Here is a 19,059-nt window from a genome sequence, read left to right as displayed (position 1 = left end):
AGTAAAAGCCTGCAAGCTAGTGTGAGTACTGTTTCCCATTACAGATGCCTGTGTTCCTCTCATCAGTCCATTATAGGTGAGTGACTGCTCTTTTCCTGTTTTTAGTTGCAGTTCTTTAATTTCTGTATTTACTTTCAATGTTACCATTTTTATTTCATGTTCTGCAAGCATGTAGTGTACTTTTATTTTACGTTCATACTGGAGGCACTGCAGTCTTTTGTAAAACTGATGGTTCACATCAAGAACATTTTCTTTCCTTGGACACAAATCTGATACTGCAGGTTTTATAGTGTTCCTGGCTCACATGTTACACATCTGCCTGTAATTAGATGTTATTTTCAGTTCAAAGCACATAATGCATTGCTGTCACACTTAGCTTACTGCAGTTTTTTTTTTTTTTTTACTGATTTCAGCAATAAATATTTTTTGACGGTGCAGGTGTTTGAAAGGGACACCCTTTTCTGCTTATTTTCCTCAATCTTTACAATGACATCTTCAGTGATATATGCTGTGTATCTGCGAGGCACAGTTAATATCTGTGGTCGAAGTGTGATAATATTCTCAGTAGCTGATTTTAGCAGTGTTACCAAGCATGTTTTTTGCTAATTTAGATCAACACTGAACCTCATTTACTAATCTAAGATTACTGTTTCACAACAGAATGGATTGTTGAACTGAATTCAGTTGCCGAACTGAGGTCAAAATGACATTTATACAGTCAACTCTTTGTGCCGATCTTAGTTTTCACACATTACGAGATTCATAGCAGTGACTTAATGATTCATCTAATGTAAGCAGGCAAAATTCTTATGACTAGAAAGATTATGGGGTTCTATAAGGCTCAATCTTAGGTTCACGTTTATTTTTCATATATATAAAGAGCTTTCTGCCTAAAGCAGAACTTGTTGTTTTCACTGATGATGCTAGTTTTGTAATCGATTGAAACATACATATAGCAACAGGAGAAATGGCAAATCATGTTCTTAAAAGTATTATTGAGTGGTTTTCAGCAAATACTCTTTCTTTAAATTTCAAAAAGATACAACATATTCAGCTCTGCAGTACAGGGGTACAGTATTACACCAATGATAGGTGTAACACGTGGTGAGGGGGTATTAAACAGGGTGGTAACGTCAGAAATTTTAGGTTCCATATTGATGAGAATTTAAACTAGCAAAAATGCCTTTTTGGGACTCTCGAAGCAACTTGGTTCAGCCACATTTTCACTTCCAGTAATTCCAAATCTTGGGTGGAGAGAAACAATAAATTGAGATATTTGTGTATTTTAATTGAATGGTGTTCTAAAGAAAGTGCTCGTTACTGAAAAACAAGCTGTAAGAATAAATGTGGTGCTTACCAATGATCATCTTGTAGACATCTGTCTAGGTAGGCCTTTTGACTTATGCCTCAAAGTATATTTATTTCCCAACGAATTTGGTTGTAAATAATCCACTGTATTTCAAAAAGAGCAATGCTGTAGATAATTACAATAGCAGAAGAAAAAATGACATTAGTTATTCCACATTAAAATTGTCTTTGCCACAAAAGGGATGCACAGTGCTGCCACCTATTGTGTTGGAATTACTAATTCACATCTGTATTTAAAAAAACAGAAATAAAAAAAAGAAACACTTGTAAATGCTCAGCATATAGCCATATTCCCATATGAATATGTAAGAAGAGCTGTCAGTAAAAGCACTGCCCTGAAAGGCAAAGTTTTGGGTTCTTGTACCAGCCTAACATAAAGTAGGTTTCAGTAAATTGTTTATTCGATGGCAGAAGGAATGAATTTATCAGGGGAAAAAAATCACCTGGGCTGTAACTAGGCCATTTGTTTGCTGTATTCTGTTTTACAGGAAGATGACACACGAGTCACTGAAATGGCACACCAGTGGATAGACTTAAATCACCCTGTAATGCCACATGAAATTATTATTATTTCCAGTAATGCAAATATTACAACGTATGCAGGAGAACTTTGGTGAAGCTTGGAAAGCAGGAAAAAAATACTGGCTGAATTGGAATTGAGAGGACGTCTTGTGCATAAATGGCTGTTTTGGCTGGGTCTGAGTGCCAGTCCATACTCACAGTTTTGATATTGCAATTACCTCTACTACTGCTGCTGTACCGCTGCTGTTGACATCTGCCAAGTTAAATTAACTTTAGCTCACGTGATGACACATAACCTGATGAATTAATTAAATAAAAATAGGGACAATATTAGAAAAGGATAGATTGCTTCTTGCTGTATAGAGGAGACATCGAGTCAGGCAGCCACAACAGAAGACTGCTACACACTTGAGCTTTTGGCCAAAAGGCCTTCTCCTCTAAAGTAGAAAACACACACACACACACACACACACACACACACAAAAGCACAAGCACAAGCACAACTCGCACACATGAATGGCCACTATCTCTGGCCACTGAGGCCGGACTGCATACAACATCTGGGCCCAGTGGGAGAAGCAATCCATGGGTGGGTGGGTGGGTGGGGGGGGGGGGGGGGGTGGGGGGGGGGTGTAAGGTGAAGACGGGATTGTGTAGTGGGAGGAATATCAGGGTATGGATGGGGGAAGGTGTAGTGCTGCTTGTGGGAGTATACAGGGGACATGGGTATGTTTGCAGTTGGGAGGCTTGAGGGAAGGATGGCAGAAGGAGAGAAGTAGAGAAGGGGAAGAAGACTAGTGGAAGCATTGGTGGAGCAGAAGGCTGTGTAGCACTTGAGTGGGAGCAGGGAAAGGGAAAGGTACGTGAAGGACAGGGACTAGTGAAGGCCGAGGCCATGGGGGATTACAGGAATGCAGGATATATATTTCAGCAAGAGCTCCCACCTGATCAATTCACAATTCTCCTCTATATGATGAGTAGCAATGTAACCTTTTCATAATATTATCATTATTGTATCCTGAATTTTCCATTTTTTAAATAAAAGTAGGGCATTCCTCAATGGCACATGGGAATCTCAGGGAAGAGAAAATTACAGTTTGTGGTGTACCTTACAGAACTGGTTGAGTGCCACATTTCAACTACTTTCTTTTTGCTTTGAGGAGGAAAACAGTAATTCCCTTATGTGGACAAGAGTGAAAAAAATTTTCATTGTTTTCTGTGTTGTTTTATATTGTACCTGATCATTTGAGATGGTGAAAAGGTTGGAACACTGAAACTTATTTGGTAAGAGTGGTGTTTAAATTTCCTTCTTTTTCAGAAATAAGCAGAAGGTCAACTAAAATGTTTTAAACATGTCACATGGAATTTTTGTTTTTGTAAATGTAATTTACAATAAGTATATTATATACTTTGAAAGCTAAGATCACTGTTTTTGAAGTGTGGTGTTTTCTTTAGGTACAATCACTGGCAATAATCAGCATCTATGATGATGAACAGAGTTCACATACTGCTTCCTTTTCACATTAGATAGTCACCATTTCAGCAGTATTCATTACTCAAAGACATGTAGCAACATAAAAGATTTACAAAATCTGTTGCCACACTTTTATAGCTGAGAACAAAGTACAGTCTATCATAAGTAATTTATCAAACATACTGCGGCCAACATACTTAACAATTGTGCTTCTCGGGCATACAGTAGGTAGTTCTACACGTAAATTTAATTGTGTTTTCCTTAAAACCCAAACAGTGGAAAGTCCAGGAAAGAATACAGTAACTTGAACACACTGAGTTGCAGACAGGCATAATGAAAAGAATGCTAGAAATGATCAGTTTTCAGGCCACATCCTTCATCATAATGAGAACACTCTTACACACTCACACAAGTCACATACACATACACATGGCCACTGTCATCTCCAGGAGTTAAGGCCTTATACTCAGAGATGACAGTGTGTGAAAGTATAAGTTTGTTTCCACGGCCATCCTCTGCAGCAAGCACAGAAATATTTGTTTTGTAAATAAAACCACCTTTTTTTTGCCACAACTGTAATATATTTTTCCCAGGCACATTTCGCCATTTTCTTACTCTAAGGTGTCCTCACAGTTAACATCACATTTTTTTATGCAAATATGTGGCAACAAACTTTAAGTAATAAATTATTTACATGAAAAATATGATGTGAACTGTTTGATAATCTAAAAATAACAAAACTACATCTGCCTTAGAGTAAGAAAAAGGCAAAATGCATCTGGGAAAAATAAATTACAGTCACAGCAAAAACAGAGAGTTTTATTTGCGAAACAATTATGAAAGTGTAAGTGTTTTTTAATTCTGTGGAGGACATAGTTATAAAACTGGACATATACAGTATTCTTTTCATTGCGACTATCTACAGCTCAAGGCCTCCAGTGCTATGTATTGAGTACTTTAACATTCCTTGTGTCTTTCCTTCCATAAACTTGTACCCAAATTGATTTTACTGTGATCCATCAATTGCCTAATAAATATCTGAAAGTAGAAAAACAACTTTTAAATCTAACTTAAAATCATTTTTCCTTGCCAACTACTATTCCATGGATTAATTTCTGCTTAAAAATTGGTGGCCTGTAAGAATGTTTTAAGTGTAGTTGCATGAGCAAGACTTAAAAATTTGTTCATTAATGTTAATACTAATTATGTACACACATACTGTAAACTGACTCTTTCCACATTTCAATAAAAGAATCATTCAAATGATCTATGGAACATGTAAGTAACTAACCACAGTGGATGGGTCATCTACTTTTTTGTTAACAATTAGATACGCAAAACTGACCCATGCTTTATTCTTTCATTATTTCTTGAAATATATATTAAAGAGATTGAAATACTATTGTTACCTACACATTCACAAAACAAATTTGTGTATTTGTGTATGCTGTGTGTACTGGATGCCATTTACTATGCTATTGCTACTACCTTTCCACCTGTCATAACCAAAACCGCTGAGAATTAAAAATTTTGAGCACTATTAACTCAGCTGATGGCTGTTGTAAATCCAGCTCATCACATCCCTTGCTCCTGTTTACTTCTCCCTCCTGCTCACATTCCTTGCTCCTGCTTATTTACTTCTCCCTCCTCCCCTGACACAATCTGTTTACCCTTCTTCCCCTTCTAAAAAAATTAAGAAAGAAAATTTCAATCTTAAATTGGAAAATTCAATGGTTAATTGTTTTTCTAACTTATAAATGAGAAGGTGCTTATAGTTAAGACCACTGTTATAATTTCTACCAATTTTTATGACATAGTGGCTCACACTTCACATCAATTTTAAAGGTTTCAGTTATCATTTAGAAATGTTGTTAAACATCGTGATGCAGAAGTGGCTTTGACTCTGGGAAAAATGTTCACCACAGAAGAGGCATTAAAGATTGGTCTTATAGATGAAGTCGCCTCAGATGCTAAAGATGCCATTGGAAAAGCAGAAAAATTTATAGGACAATTTGCCAAAATTTCACGTAAGTAGTTCATTGAAAATGCGATAGTGATACGTCAATAAGTTTACTGAAATAAAAATTTTGCATTTGGGACTCATTAGCACTTTTTACTTGTTTTACATTTATTGTTTGTTGTGTAGCATATCTTGGAGTGTTGCAAGCTGCCAGTACTTCTCTAATACAACATTTTGTTCATCTTGTGTAATATGAGGACTATCCAGAAAAGAAAAGACTTACAAAAAACAGAAATTGGCTGCAGCACTGATCTTCCTTGAAGATTACAAGAAAAATGGTAGCAAAGTTATCGATAGTATCATGAGTAGGGGTCAGACTTGGGAAAAGCATGTCAGGTGTGAAACAAAAACAGTCGATGGAATGGGGACATATAAATTCTCCCAAGAAACCAAGAAAGTGTTTGCAAATGCTGTCTGAAGAAAGATTGTGGCAGCTGTGTTTTGGGATTTAAAAGGAGTTATTCTCGTTTATTTCCTTGAACGTGACTCAACAGTTAGCTTGGATAGGTATTGTCAAACACTGAAAAAGTTAAGATGGCCAATGCAAAACAAATGCCAGGGAAAACATAGTGCAAAAGTTTTATTTTTTCACGACAATGCACTTCCACACAGAGCCAATCATATCTGAGAGCTCCTACAGGGTATTGGATGGGAGATATTTGATCATCCACCATCAGTCCAGATTTGGCACTGAGTGACTATCACCTCTTCCCAGCACTGAAGACATGTCTCACTCAACAATGCTTTGATACTGACATCGCACTGTGTATCATTATAAACCAGTTATTGCAATCACTGCTGGCAGATTTCTACAGAGATGGTATTGAAAAATTTGTGCAACGGTGTATTAATTGCCTCACTTTGAAAGGGAGTTATTTGGAAAAATAGATTAAAAGTGTACCTTTAAAATGCATATAATAATTTTTTTCCATGTTAATTATTTTTCTTTAAAAACATTTGTTACTTTCTGGGTAGCCCTCGTACTATCTATTACTAGTTTATATTTGTTATGTGTAATGAAATATGTCAAACAGAATGACCTCTTCTGTGTCAACCAGCATGAATTCTGAAAACATTAGTAATTTGAAATGAAGCTTGCACTTTTTTTCACTTCTCATCCTGGAAGCCACAGACCAAGTTATTTGTTGAATTCCAAAAAGCATTTAACTCAGTACCACAAAGGCATTTATTAATGAAACTACAGTAATGTGAGGTATCGAATAAAATTTATGATTGGATTGAGAATTTCGTGACAGGGAAGATCCAGCATGTCATCTTGAATAGTGTCATCAACAGATGTAGAAGTAGTGTGAGGCATGTCCCAGAGAAGTGTGTTGGGCCCCTCACTATTCATGTTGTATATTAACAATCTGCTAGACAATATTAACAGTATCCTCAGATGTTTCACAGATGATGCAGTCATGTATAATATGCTCTGAGAGATAAAAAAAGCTGTCCAAATATTTAGTTGTAACTTCATAATATTTCAAAGTGGTGCAAAGTTTGGCAATCCAGTTTAAATATTTAGAAATGTAAAATTTTGCACTTTGAAGAAGAAGAAGAAGAAGAAGAAGAAGGGGGTGGGGGACGTAGTGTCTTATGATCAAAGTATCAAGGAGCACAATTGGAATCAGTCAACTTGCAAAAATACACAGGTGTCGGACATGAAATAGAATGATCAAATAAGTTGAGTCATAGGTAAAGCAAAGGGACAGACTTTGATTCATGTGCAAGATACTGGGAAAATTCAGTCCATCTGCATTGTGGATTACATTGAAAACACTTGTGTAACACATCCCAGAATGTTGCTCAAGTATGTGGGACCAGAGCTATTGAAAGTCTACAAAGAAGAGCAGAGATATAGTCACAGATTTGTTTGACCCATTGGAGAGCATCAGAGAGACGTTGAAAAAGCTGAATTGGCAGGTGCAACTATCCCACAAAAGCCTACTGTAAAAATTTCAAGAAACAGTGTAAAAGTAAGGAATCTAGGAATATACTACACCACCGTATGTATTGTCCAATAGGGACTATAAAGAAAAGACAAGACGAGACAGTTAACACTCGAGCCAACACTCCGATTTTCATAAAACAGGCATGCGGCATACTTTGTACATGTGTAAAGAATAGGTGTCTGTTATGAAGGTAAACATGTATGAGGAAATTCACAGTTTGATCTTAGTTTAGTTAAACAATGATAAAATAAACTAATATGAGCTAAATCACTGTTTAATTAAATGATAATAAAATAAACTTTTATTACATCATACTGTTGCTGCGTACAAGTGTTACCCCACAATAATGATGACATTGAACAATGCATTTCCAACAGATTCCAGCTAAATGCTTATTCGATTACTATTTATCTTGTAAACAAGTGCCTCCTTGTGGGATTGAGCTATTAGCTTGGAATCTGGGACATTTTCTTTGAAGGACAATAAATTTTTTCTCATATAGTTCACTGTCTATTTTATGTTATTGCCGCTCACTTGGACATAGGGCAACACAGCTTATCACTGTTTAGCTGAAGGAATAGGTATGGGCCCACAATTGTAAATCAACAATGGAACAGTAAAAAACAATGTTTTTTTGTGGTTGGTACAGTTTATACATAGGCATGCCCACTCGAGGGTTAAGCGGTCATTCTTCCTGCACTCCATACACAAATGGCATGAGCAGAAGCCCTGATAAGTGGTATAATACGAAGTGTATATGTATGAGGGGCAGTAAAATGAGAATCAGACATATGGAGAAAAGTAAGTGCACTGTTTATTATTTCCAAATTAATTGCCATAACTGATACATTTATCCCACTGTGAGACAAGCTGGTCAGTGCCTTCATGTTTGCAGTTGCCTATGGAAAACATGATTGTACCCAACCATGCACATCTTCATCTGAAGCAAATCGATGGCCCCAAATATCTTTCTTTAGGACTCCAAAAGCATGAAAATTGCATGGGTAGATATTCGGACTGTATCAAGAATGTGTAGGGGCATCCTAGCACCTGCAGCATACTTGAAACAACCTTAGCAACATATTGTACCATGTTGTGCTCTAAGCACATCGTAACCCCTTCACATTTATAGTTGCCATCCAAGAACAAGTAATTAACTCCCTGCAGCATACTGTGTCATCTCACAGCATTGGCTGGAAACTAGCAGCAGTCACACTAGAGAACACAACCATGCATAGGATGGTGTTAACACAACACCACAGACAGCTATATTTGGAGTGGTGCCATAACTGGGAAAAATCAACTGCTGAGGAATGGCACTGCATTGTGTTCAGCAGTCTGCAGTACCCTGGATGACCACCATTGGCGAGTATGTTGGCAACATGAGAAAAGGTCCCATCCTTCCAATGTTTTGGAGAGGCATAGCGGTGTTACTCCTGGCCTCATTGTGTAGGGAGCCATCGGGAATGACTACAGATCATGGCTGGCAGTGACTGGGGGAACTCTGACAGTCGTCATGGACAGCCTATGTCCTTTTGTGTTACCTCTCATGTGACCGTATCATGGTGCCATTTTTCGACAGGACAATTTTCATCTACACATTGTATGTGTATCTGTAAACTGTCTGTGTGATGTTGCCTTACTCCTGCAGATATTGCTGGCAATGGATATCTTCCCATAGAACATGTGTAGGACCAGCTCCGAAGTCAGTTCCATCTCAGTACCAGTATCTAAGACATCAAGGACCAGTTAAAACAGTTGTGGGCCAGGTTGCCTCAGGAGTGTGTACGGCAGCTTTATAACACCCTTCTCAACCAAACTAGGACAGGCATCCATGCCAAAGGGGCTGCATCATTATCTGATAACTAGGCTCGTACAGCCAAATTTTTTGTAAATTTGACTCCATTCTCTGAAATAACATCATGTACACAGGTTTGGTGCTAGATGATATGTGCAAATTCCACCATGTTTACTTGGAGCAACTGTCCAATATCATCAGGTAATTGAACCTTGCTGGTGGTAGGATACAACTGATGGTACCCGCACGTCAGCGCCCCTGTACATACAACACTCGCATAAGAATGTGCAGGCACAGAAATAATGCATGCAAAATGATTTGCAGATATACAGCACCATACTCAAATACCCTCTGCTGAAAATTGCAGTGTGGCCCCCCTGCACGTACACTGTATGCTATTTTTACTATTAGTGCGGCCAGTCATTACTAAAAAACATACTACACCAACATGATGATGGGTCTGTTACTGAAAAGTCTTGTTGTGATTGATAGCAGCCAGTGCAGGGTTTCAGCAGACTATGCTTAGTTGAAATCCCACATCTATGTTGATGAGATTATCAGCTGTATGCATATATATATATTGCTTCCTTAATGCGGAAATCCCAGAAAGATGATGACAGAGATAAAACTTCCATCTTTTCATAAATCATGCGAAGTCCTGTATTCAGACAGTGTTCTGCAATCGCTGACTTTTCTGATTGGCGAAGCCTTGTATGATGTTGATGTTTATCACAGCATTCTTGTACTGTGCAACATGTCTGGTGTATATATGCTGCCCCACGTTGACAAGGATTCTTCTACACACCACATTTCCTCAGATCAAGATCATCACTGCTTATCCTAGATAGTTCTCCTGCAACCATGCACATCATGTAGTGTAAGTGTATTTCCCACTACTTCATCAAATATATTCGGACTCAGTTTCTGTATTCCCTCTTGTCATTGGTGCTATCAATTAGTGCCAACTATAATGCTTGCCACTTTCATGTTCATTACATTTCTTTACAACATTACTTCACCAGTAAATCTAGAAGCCATTTATTGAAAGACATACTGTCACTGCTATTGTATTTAAAATATTACAACCACTTGCTCTTACTGAATGCAGTATAGATAACACATAAACATTAATAAGTTGTGTAACTAAATGTTCCAGGTAATTTATTTTTAACTGATTATTACTCTCTATGAATGTTCCTAACATATCTGACTGACAATTCTTGTAGGATATGCATTGTTTAATAAACAATATGTCATATCGCATTATTGGACAGTTTTTTCCTTTCTTTTTTTTCTTTGGGGGGGGGGGGGGTTGATGACTCCTTACCATATTTCAATTGATGATCGTGGGTAGTTTTTACATTTATTTGCACTGGCAAATCCCAGGAAGGAAATCGTTTTGAACATTGTTATTTTTTGCCCTAATTCCGGAAGGCTATTTGTAACGCTAAATTTAAAAATATGTTGACTTGATATTTTAATTATGTTCTCGTTTCTGTGTAAAGCTTAGCAGAACAATTTCTTTCTATAATTACATGGGACATGAACAGGCAAGCAAGCTGACAAAAGGAGTCGGTAGGGGTAGAGCAGGAACACAGTGTTTTCCATATCACCCAAATTTCTGGTATTAGAGGAGGAGTGCAAATAAGAGAGAGAACAAGCGGTCAGAAAGTAAGAGTTGCTATGGATTCGACAATTTTAAAATTGTAATTTCATTACTTTTTAAATGATTTCAAACTTAAAATACCAGATACTGCTCCAGTAATAGCCAGACTGAATTGAACTGTCAGCAGAAGTAAGTGCTAACCCACATGAGAAGTATTTTGCATTACTGCTTGTTTTGTGTTTCATTAAATTCAAAGATAAGAAAACAATACATAAGACAAAGCTATATATATATATGCCTGACGAGGCAACCGTTGGTTGCGAAAGCTAGATTTTGTGTGTATGTTTGTGTTTGTTTGTGTGTCTATCGACCTGCCAGCGCTTTTGTTTGGTAAGTCTCATCATCTTTCTTTTTAAATATATTTTTCCCACGTGGAATGTTTCCCTCTATTATATTCATATATATATATATATATATATATATATATATATATATATATATATATATATATATATATATATATATATATGATCGTGGAGTTCATGCAAATCATATATTTTTCCCACGTGGAATGTTTCCCTCTATTATATATATATATATATATATATATATTTAAAAAGAAAGATGATGAGACTTACCCAACAAAAGCGCTGGCAGGTCGATAGACACACAAATAAACACAAACATACACACAAAACTCTAGCTTTCGCAACCAACGGTTGCCTCGTCAGGAAAGAGGGAAGGAGAAGGAAAGACAAAAGGATATGGGTTTTAAGGGAGAGGGTAAGGAGTCATTCCAATCCCGGGAGCGGAAAGACTTACCTTAGGGGGAAAAAAGGACAGGTATACACTCGCACACACACACATATCCATCCATACATACAAGACACAAGCAGACAAATGTCTGCTTGTGTCTTGTATGTATGGATGGATATGTGTGTGTGTGCGAGTGTATACCTGTCCTTTTTTCCCCCTAAGGTAAGTCTTTCCGCTCCCGGGATTGGAATGACTCCTTACCCTCTCCCTTAAAACCCATATCCTTTTGTCTTTCCTTCTCCTTCCCTCTTTCCTGACGAGGCAACCGTTGGTTGCGAAAGCTAGAGTTTTGTGTGTATGTTTGTGTTTATTTGTGTGTCTATCGACCTGCCAGCGCTTTTGTTGGGTAAGTCTCATCATCTTTCTTTTTAAATATATTTTTCCCACGTGGAATGTTTCCCTCTATTATATATATATATATATATATATATATATATATATATATATATATATATATATATATATATACCTAAAAACAAAGATGATGTGACTTATGTTCTATAAAATCTTTCCAAACATCAAGCATCTGTTTCCTATTTAATACAAAACTATTCCTTACAGAATGACAATTAAAAACACAAAATTATAACACTTCTAGATAGATATTTTCAAATATACCTTGCACAGAAAAAGAATTTTCAAGCAACAACAATCAACCCGACTCTGAAGGCACAAATATAAAAGCCAAAAAAGTTACAAGTGCACCATGAAACTGTTACAATAGTTATAATAGAAGGAAACATTCCACGAAGGAAAAATATACCTAAAAACAAAGATGATGTGACTTACCAAATGAAAGTGCTGGCAGGTCGACAGACACACAAACGCACAAACATACACACAAAATTCAAGCTTTCGCAACAAACTGTTGTCTCATCAGGAAAGAGGGAAGGAGAGGGAAAGACGAAAGGATGTGGGTTTTAAGGGAGAGGGTAAGGAGTCATTCCAGTCCCGGGAGCGGAAAGACTTACCTTAGGGGGAAAAAAGGACGGGTATACACTCGCACACACACACATATCCATCCACACATATACAGACACAAGCAGACATATTTAAAGACAAAGAGTTTGGGCAAAGATGTCAGTCGAGGCAGAACTGCAGAGGCAAAGATGTTGATGAATGACAGGTGAGGTATGAGTGGCGGAAATTTGAAATTAGCGGAGATTGAGGCCTGGTGGATAACGGGAAGATAGGATATATTGAAGAGCAAGTTCCCATCTCCGGAGTTCGGATAGGTTGGTGTTAGTAGGAAGTATCCAGATAACCTGGACGGTGTAACACTGCGCCAAGATGTGCTGGTCGTGCACCAAGGCATGTTTAGCCACAGGGTGATGCTCATTACCAACAAACACTGTCTGCCTGTGTCCATTCATGCGAATGGACAGTTTATTGCTGGTCATTCCCACATAGAATGCATCACAGTGTAGGCAGGTCAGTTGGTAAATCACGTGGGTGCTTTCACACGTGGCTCTGCCTTTGATTGTGTACACCTTCCGGGTTACAGGACTGGAGTAGGTGGTGGTGGGAGGGTGCATGGGACAGGTTTTACACCGGGGGCGGTTACAAGGGTAGGAGCCAGAGGGTAGGGAAGGTGGTTTGGGGATTTCATAGGGATGAACTAAGAGGTTACGAAGGTTAGGTGGACGGCGGAAAGACACTCTTGGTGGAGTGGGGAGGATTTCATGAAGGATGGATCTCATTTCAGGGCAGGATTTGAGGAAGTCGTATCCCTGCTGGAGAGCCACATTCAGAATCTGATCCAGTCCCGGAAAGTATCCTGTCACTAGTGGGGCACTTTTGTGGTTCTTCTGTGAGAGGTTCTGGGTTTGAGAGGATGAGGAAGTGGCTCTGGTTATTTGCTTCTGTACCAGGTCGGGAGGGTAGTTGCGGGATGCGAAAGCTGTTGTCAGGTTGTTGGTGTAATGCTTCAGGGATTCCGGACTGGAGCAGATTCGTTTGCCACGAAGACCTAGGCTGTAGGGAAGGGACCGTTTGATGTGGAATGGGTGGCAGCTGTCGTAATGGAGGTACTGTTGCTTGTTGGTGGGTTTGATGTGGACGGACGTGTGAAGCTGGCCATTGGACAGGTGAAGGTCAACATCAAGGAAAGTGGCATGGGATTTGGAGTAGGACCAGGTGAATCTGATGGAACCAAAGGAGTTGAGGTTGGAGAGGAAATTCTGGAGTTCTTCTTCACTGTGAGTCCAGATCATGAAGATGTCATCAATAAATCTGTACCAAACTTTGGGTTGGCAGGCCTGGGTAACCATGAAGGCTTCCTCTAAGCGACCCATGAATAGGTTGGCGTACGAGGGGGCCATCCTGGTACCCATGGCTGTTCCCTTTAATTGTTGGTATGTCTGGTTTTCAAAAGTGAAGAAGTTGTGGGTCAGGATGAAGCTGGCTAAGGTAATGAGGAAAGATGTTTTAGGTAGGGTGGCAGGTGATCGGCGTGAAAGGAAGTGCTCCATCGCAGCGAGGCCCTGGACGTGCGGGATATTTGTGTATAAGGAAGTGGCATCAATGGTTACAAGGATAGTTTCTGGGGGTAACGGATTGGGTAAGGATTCCAGGCGTTCGAGAAAGTGGTTGGTGTCTTTGATGAAGGATGGGAGACTGCATGTAATGGGTTGAAGGTGTTGATCTACGTAGGCAGAGATACGTTCTGTGGGGGCTTGGTAACCAGCTACAATGGGGCGGCCGGGATGATTGGGTTTGTGAATTTTAGGAAGAAGGTAGAAGGTAGGGGTGCGGGGTGTCGGTGGGGTCAGGAGGTTGATGGAGTCAGGTGAAAGGTTTTGTAGGGGGCCTAAGGTTCTGAGGATTCCTTGAAGCTCTGCCTGGACATCAGGAATGGGATTACCTTGGCAAACTTTGTATGTGGTGTTGTCTGAAAGCTGACGCAGTCCCTCAGCCACATACTCCCGACGATCAAGTACCACGGTCGTGGAACCCTTGTCCGCCGGAAGAATGACGATGGGCCGGTCAGCCTTCAGATCACGGATAGCCTGGGCTTCAGCAGTGGTGATGTTGGGAGTAGGATTAAGGTTTTTTAAGAAGGATTGAGAGGCAAGGCTGGAAGTCAGAAATTCCTGGAAGGTTTGGAGAGGGTGATTTTGAGGAAGAGGGGGTGGGTCCCGCTGTGACAGAGGACGGAACTGTTCCAGGCAGGGTTCAATTTGGATAGTGTTTTGGGGAGTTGGATCATTAGGATCATTTTTCTTCGTGGCAAAGTGATACTTCCAGCAGAGAGTACGAGTGTAGGACAGTAAATCTTTGACGAGGGCTGTTTGGTTGAATCTGGGAGTGGGGCTGAAGGTGAGGCCTTTGGATAGGACAGAGGTTTCGGATTGGGAGAGAGGTTTGGAGGAAAGGTTAACTACTGAATTAGGGTGTTGTGGTGCCAGATTGTGTTGATCGGAATTTTGAGGTTTTGGAGGGAGTGGAGCTGGAAGTGGGAGATTGAGTAGATGGGAGAGACTGGGTTGGTGTGCAATGAGAGGTGGTTGAGGTTTGCTGGAAAGGTTGTGAAGGGTGAGTGAGTTGCCTTTCCGGAGGTGGGAAACCAGGAGATTGGATAGTTTTTTGAGGTGAAGGGTGGCATGCTGTTCTAATTGGCGGTTGGCCTGTAGGAGGATGCTCTGAATAGCCGGTGTGGATGTGGGAGAGGAAAGATTGAGGACTTTTATTAAGGATAGGAGTTGACGGGTGTGTTCATTGGCTGAGTTGATGTGTAGGTGAAGGATTAGGTGGGTGAGGGCAATGGATTGTTCAGTTTGGAACTGGTATAGGGACTGATGGAAAGAAGGATTGCAGCCAGAGATGGGAACTTTAAGTGTGAGGCCTTTGGGGGTTATGCCAAATTTCAGACAAGCCTGAGAAAATAAAATATGTGAGCGTAATCTGGCTAGGGTGAAGGCATGTTTGCGGAGGGAATGTAAATAAAACTTAATGGGGTCATTGTGGGGGTGTTGTGAGGGTGACATGGTATTAGAAGGTGGAAAGTTTAACATGAGGTTGAAATGAAAAAGAAAGATAGAAATATATGGGGAGAGATAAAGGTGAACAAGAAAGCAATTGGAGATCTGGTATGAAAAAAGACGAAAAAGTGTTGGTTAAGTTGATCCTGTGGTGAACTTGGGTTGGTAGACAGCGATGTGCAAAAAGGTTAGGTGGTTGTGTTGCCGCTAAATCACGTTAAAGGACGGAGAAATTCGGGAAAATTTCGAGAAAATTTCGAAAAAACGTATTAAAGGAGTGGTGTTGTGGTGAAAGATTACGAAAATGGGGCTAACAATTTTAGAAATAATGACGATAAAACCTGTGGGGAGCGGCTGAAATGATCAGTGAAGTGCGAAAAACGGAAGTGGAAATAAAGTTAAAGTTACTAGAACTAGCCGAAATGGTTGTTAAATACGTGAAAGCAGCTGTTATTGAACTAGAAACGGTGGATTTTATAGCAGCGGTAGTGCTGAAGGCGGAAAATAAAATTTTTTGGTTATGGTTGGGAAGTGGGTTACGTATTGTTGAGCATGTATAGGCGGGATAAAATTGTATAGTAGATTACGGTAAAAGGGGAAGGTGAATACAAAGTGAAACTACTGGTAAAAACAGAAAGAGAAAATAAAGAGAAAAAAAAGAGAGAAATAAGACGACAGGAAAGATTTCGAAATGCAAAGGCGACAATAACAAACGTAATTGTTGGGTTCAAATTAATGATATGGTTATAATAGAAGGAAACATTCCACGAAGGAAAAATATACCTAAAAACAAAGATGATGTGGCTCTCCAGCAGGGATACGGCTTCCTCAAATCCTGCCCTGAAATGAGATCCATCCTTCATGAAATCCTCCCCACTCCACCAAGAGTGTCTTTTCGCCGTCCACCTAACCTTCGTAACCTCTTAGTTCATCCCCGGTGTAAAACCTGTCCCATGCACCCTCCCACCACCACCTACTCCAGTCCTGTAACCCGGAAGGTGTACACAAAGGCAGAGCCACGTGTGAAAGCACCCACGTGATCTACCAACTGACCTGCCTACACTGTGATGCATTCTATGTGGGAATGACCAGCAACAAACTGTCCATTCGCATGAATGGACACAGGCAGACAGTGTTTGTTGGTAATGAGGATCACCCTGTGGCTAAACATGCCTTGGTGCACGACCAGCACATCTTGGCGCAGTGTTACACCGTCCGGGTTATCTGGATACTTCCTACTAACACCAACCTATCTGAACTCCGGAGATGGGAACTTGCTCTTCAATATATCCTATCTTCCCGTTATCCACCAGGCCTCAATCTCCGCTAATTTCAAATTTCCGCCACTCATACCTCAGCTGTCATTCATCAACATCTTTGCCTCTGCACTTCTGCCTCGACTGACATCTCTGCCCAAACTCTTTGTCTTTAAATATGTCTGCTTGTGTCTGTATATGTGTGGATGGATATGTGTGTGTGTGCGAGTGTATACCCGTCCTTTTTTCCCCCTAAGGTAAGTCTTTCCGCTCCCGGGACTGGAATGACTCCTTACCCTCTCCCTTAAAACCCACATCCTTTCGTCTTTCCCTCTCCTTCCCTCTTTCCTGATGAGGCAACAGTTTGTTGCGAAAGCTTGGATTTTGTGTGTATGTTTGTGTTCGTTTGTGTGTCTGTCGACCTGCCAGCACTTTCATTTGGTAAGTCACATCATCTTTGTTTTTAGGTATATTTTTCCTTCGTGGAATGTTTCCTTCTATTATAACTATATATATAGAACTGCTTGTTACCAGCATGTGATGCATTTGTTAACACAACAGATACAGGGATCAGATTAACCATTGGTAAATTGAGTGTTAGCTCTGTCTTCTACTGATCGCTTCAACTAATACATTCTTGCAATCATTTTAATTATGTTTGCAATTTCAACACACAAGGGTGCAAATAATCATAATTTTGAGTGTCCAATTGAAAATACATAATTATTTTTTATGACAGTGGGGATTCATGTTGAGGAGACACATGCATAAGGCATGAAAATAGAATAACATAATTTACCAGCATTTCACTTCACAATTCAAGTAAGGGAATGAGTTTCTCCTGTAGACATAAAGTTGAACTGAAAAATTAAAAGAAAAATATTTTTACAAAGAAATGTAGTGTAAACCACATTTAAGAGAGGGCTATGATCATTCCATTACCTTATACTGTATGATTTATAGCTATAATCCTATTTTTTTAAGAAATATGTTGCATGACTGACTATGAAGATTTTTCAGTTTTATTTTGCTATTAATAGTAGTCTGATGCTTCACACTTAACGAAGTTATTAAATATTGTTTTAATGAAGATGTATTCTGAGTATTTGCTGTACTATTAGTAATTTGATTTTTGCATTTTTCAGCTGTGGCACGAAGCATGACCAAGGTTCAGTACAGAGCAGAAACAATTAATTGGCTAGTGAAGAACAAAGAATCAGACTTAAATCAGTTCTTGACATTTGTAAATGATCCTAAAGTGCAAAAGGGACTCGAGCTTTATATGGAGTCACTGAAGAAGAAGTAAACTTCCTTTGCAATTTGCGCTTTTCCTACAAATGATGACTTTGATAACTGCAAAGGTATCACTGTCAAAAAGAAGCAGGGTAGCAGAAGACCTGCAGATTATTACACCGTGAAGCTTATAAGCTGTGGTCTCCTGCACATATTTGCCTTTTTGCAAGTACACAAAAGCTTGCACCTGTATTTTTTTAGAAGTAATTTTGAAGATACCATAGTATAAACCTGCTGGAAAGTGTTATTGTATTTTTAGAACATTTGTTGCATTTGTAATTTTATACTGCATATACATGTTGTCAATAAAATATTGATATTGCCGTAACAAAGATGCACAATCAGAAAATACACACAGACCCTTTATTGCATAGAACCTAAAGGAAAAATGTGTGTATTCAAAGTTATGTTTAGTTGCGTTCAACATCAGTTTTAGAAAAGTGTAACAATGATAGAACTACAGCAAACCTAGACAAAAGGACATTATACTGCAAAGATTTTTTCAGTTCCATTAAATACTAAGTGCATTTCTTCAATGACAATTATTTAGCCTTTTGCATAGTGCAGATGTAGTTGTATCAGTTAATCAGTGAAATAACGTATTTTTGAAAATGTTCAGTGACATTTTTAGAACTTTAATTTGAAACAAATTCTTTGGTAACAGTTCCGGTCTTGTATCTATTTTTGCCGTGGTTGGTGTAAAAATAAAGGATTATGACTATTAATCACTGGAAAATGAAATCCACATTTTCAAGTTTTTTTCCATTATTTGTATCATATGTATACCCTGACTAGTACTCGCAGACTGTAGAACACAATCTTTGTGCCACATTCATTGTAATCAACTAACTGCAAGTATGTTGAATTGTTTAAAGGGTGGTGATACAGTTTTGTGGGCTCATAATATGTCAATTTTATGTCATAATTTTACATATATTTGTAATAGGCATGAAATTTCCTTTGAAAACAGG

The 19,059-nt window shown here is 39.0% G+C and overlaps 1 protein-coding gene across 3 annotated transcripts in view; it reads left to right on the top strand.

The window, feature by feature from the left end:
* LOC126175870 (enoyl-CoA delta isomerase 1, mitochondrial-like) overlaps nucleotides 1–18,829 on the top strand; it is a 61,393-nt gene extending 42,564 nt beyond the window's left edge. For all 3 annotated transcript variants that reach the window (XM_049922890.1, XM_049922889.1, XM_049922891.1), the window contains exons 6-7: nucleotides 5,210–5,391; nucleotides 17,941–18,829. In XM_049922890.1, coding sequence (XP_049778847.1) covers nucleotides 5,210–5,391; nucleotides 17,941–18,101 — 343 coding nt within the window. In that variant the 3' untranslated portion in view covers nucleotides 18,102–18,829. The remainder of the gene's footprint in view (nucleotides 1–5,209; nucleotides 5,392–17,940) is intronic.
* The last annotated feature ends 230 nt before the right edge of the window (nucleotides 18,830–19,059 follow it).

Source organism: Schistocerca cancellata, chromosome 3 (assembly GCF_023864275.1).
Source record: "Schistocerca cancellata isolate TAMUIC-IGC-003103 chromosome 3, iqSchCanc2.1, whole genome shotgun sequence".
In the NCBI taxonomy this organism is placed as follows: domain Eukaryota; kingdom Metazoa; phylum Arthropoda; class Insecta; order Orthoptera; family Acrididae; genus Schistocerca; species Schistocerca cancellata.
This window is presented reverse-complemented; position numbering and strand designations above follow the sequence as displayed.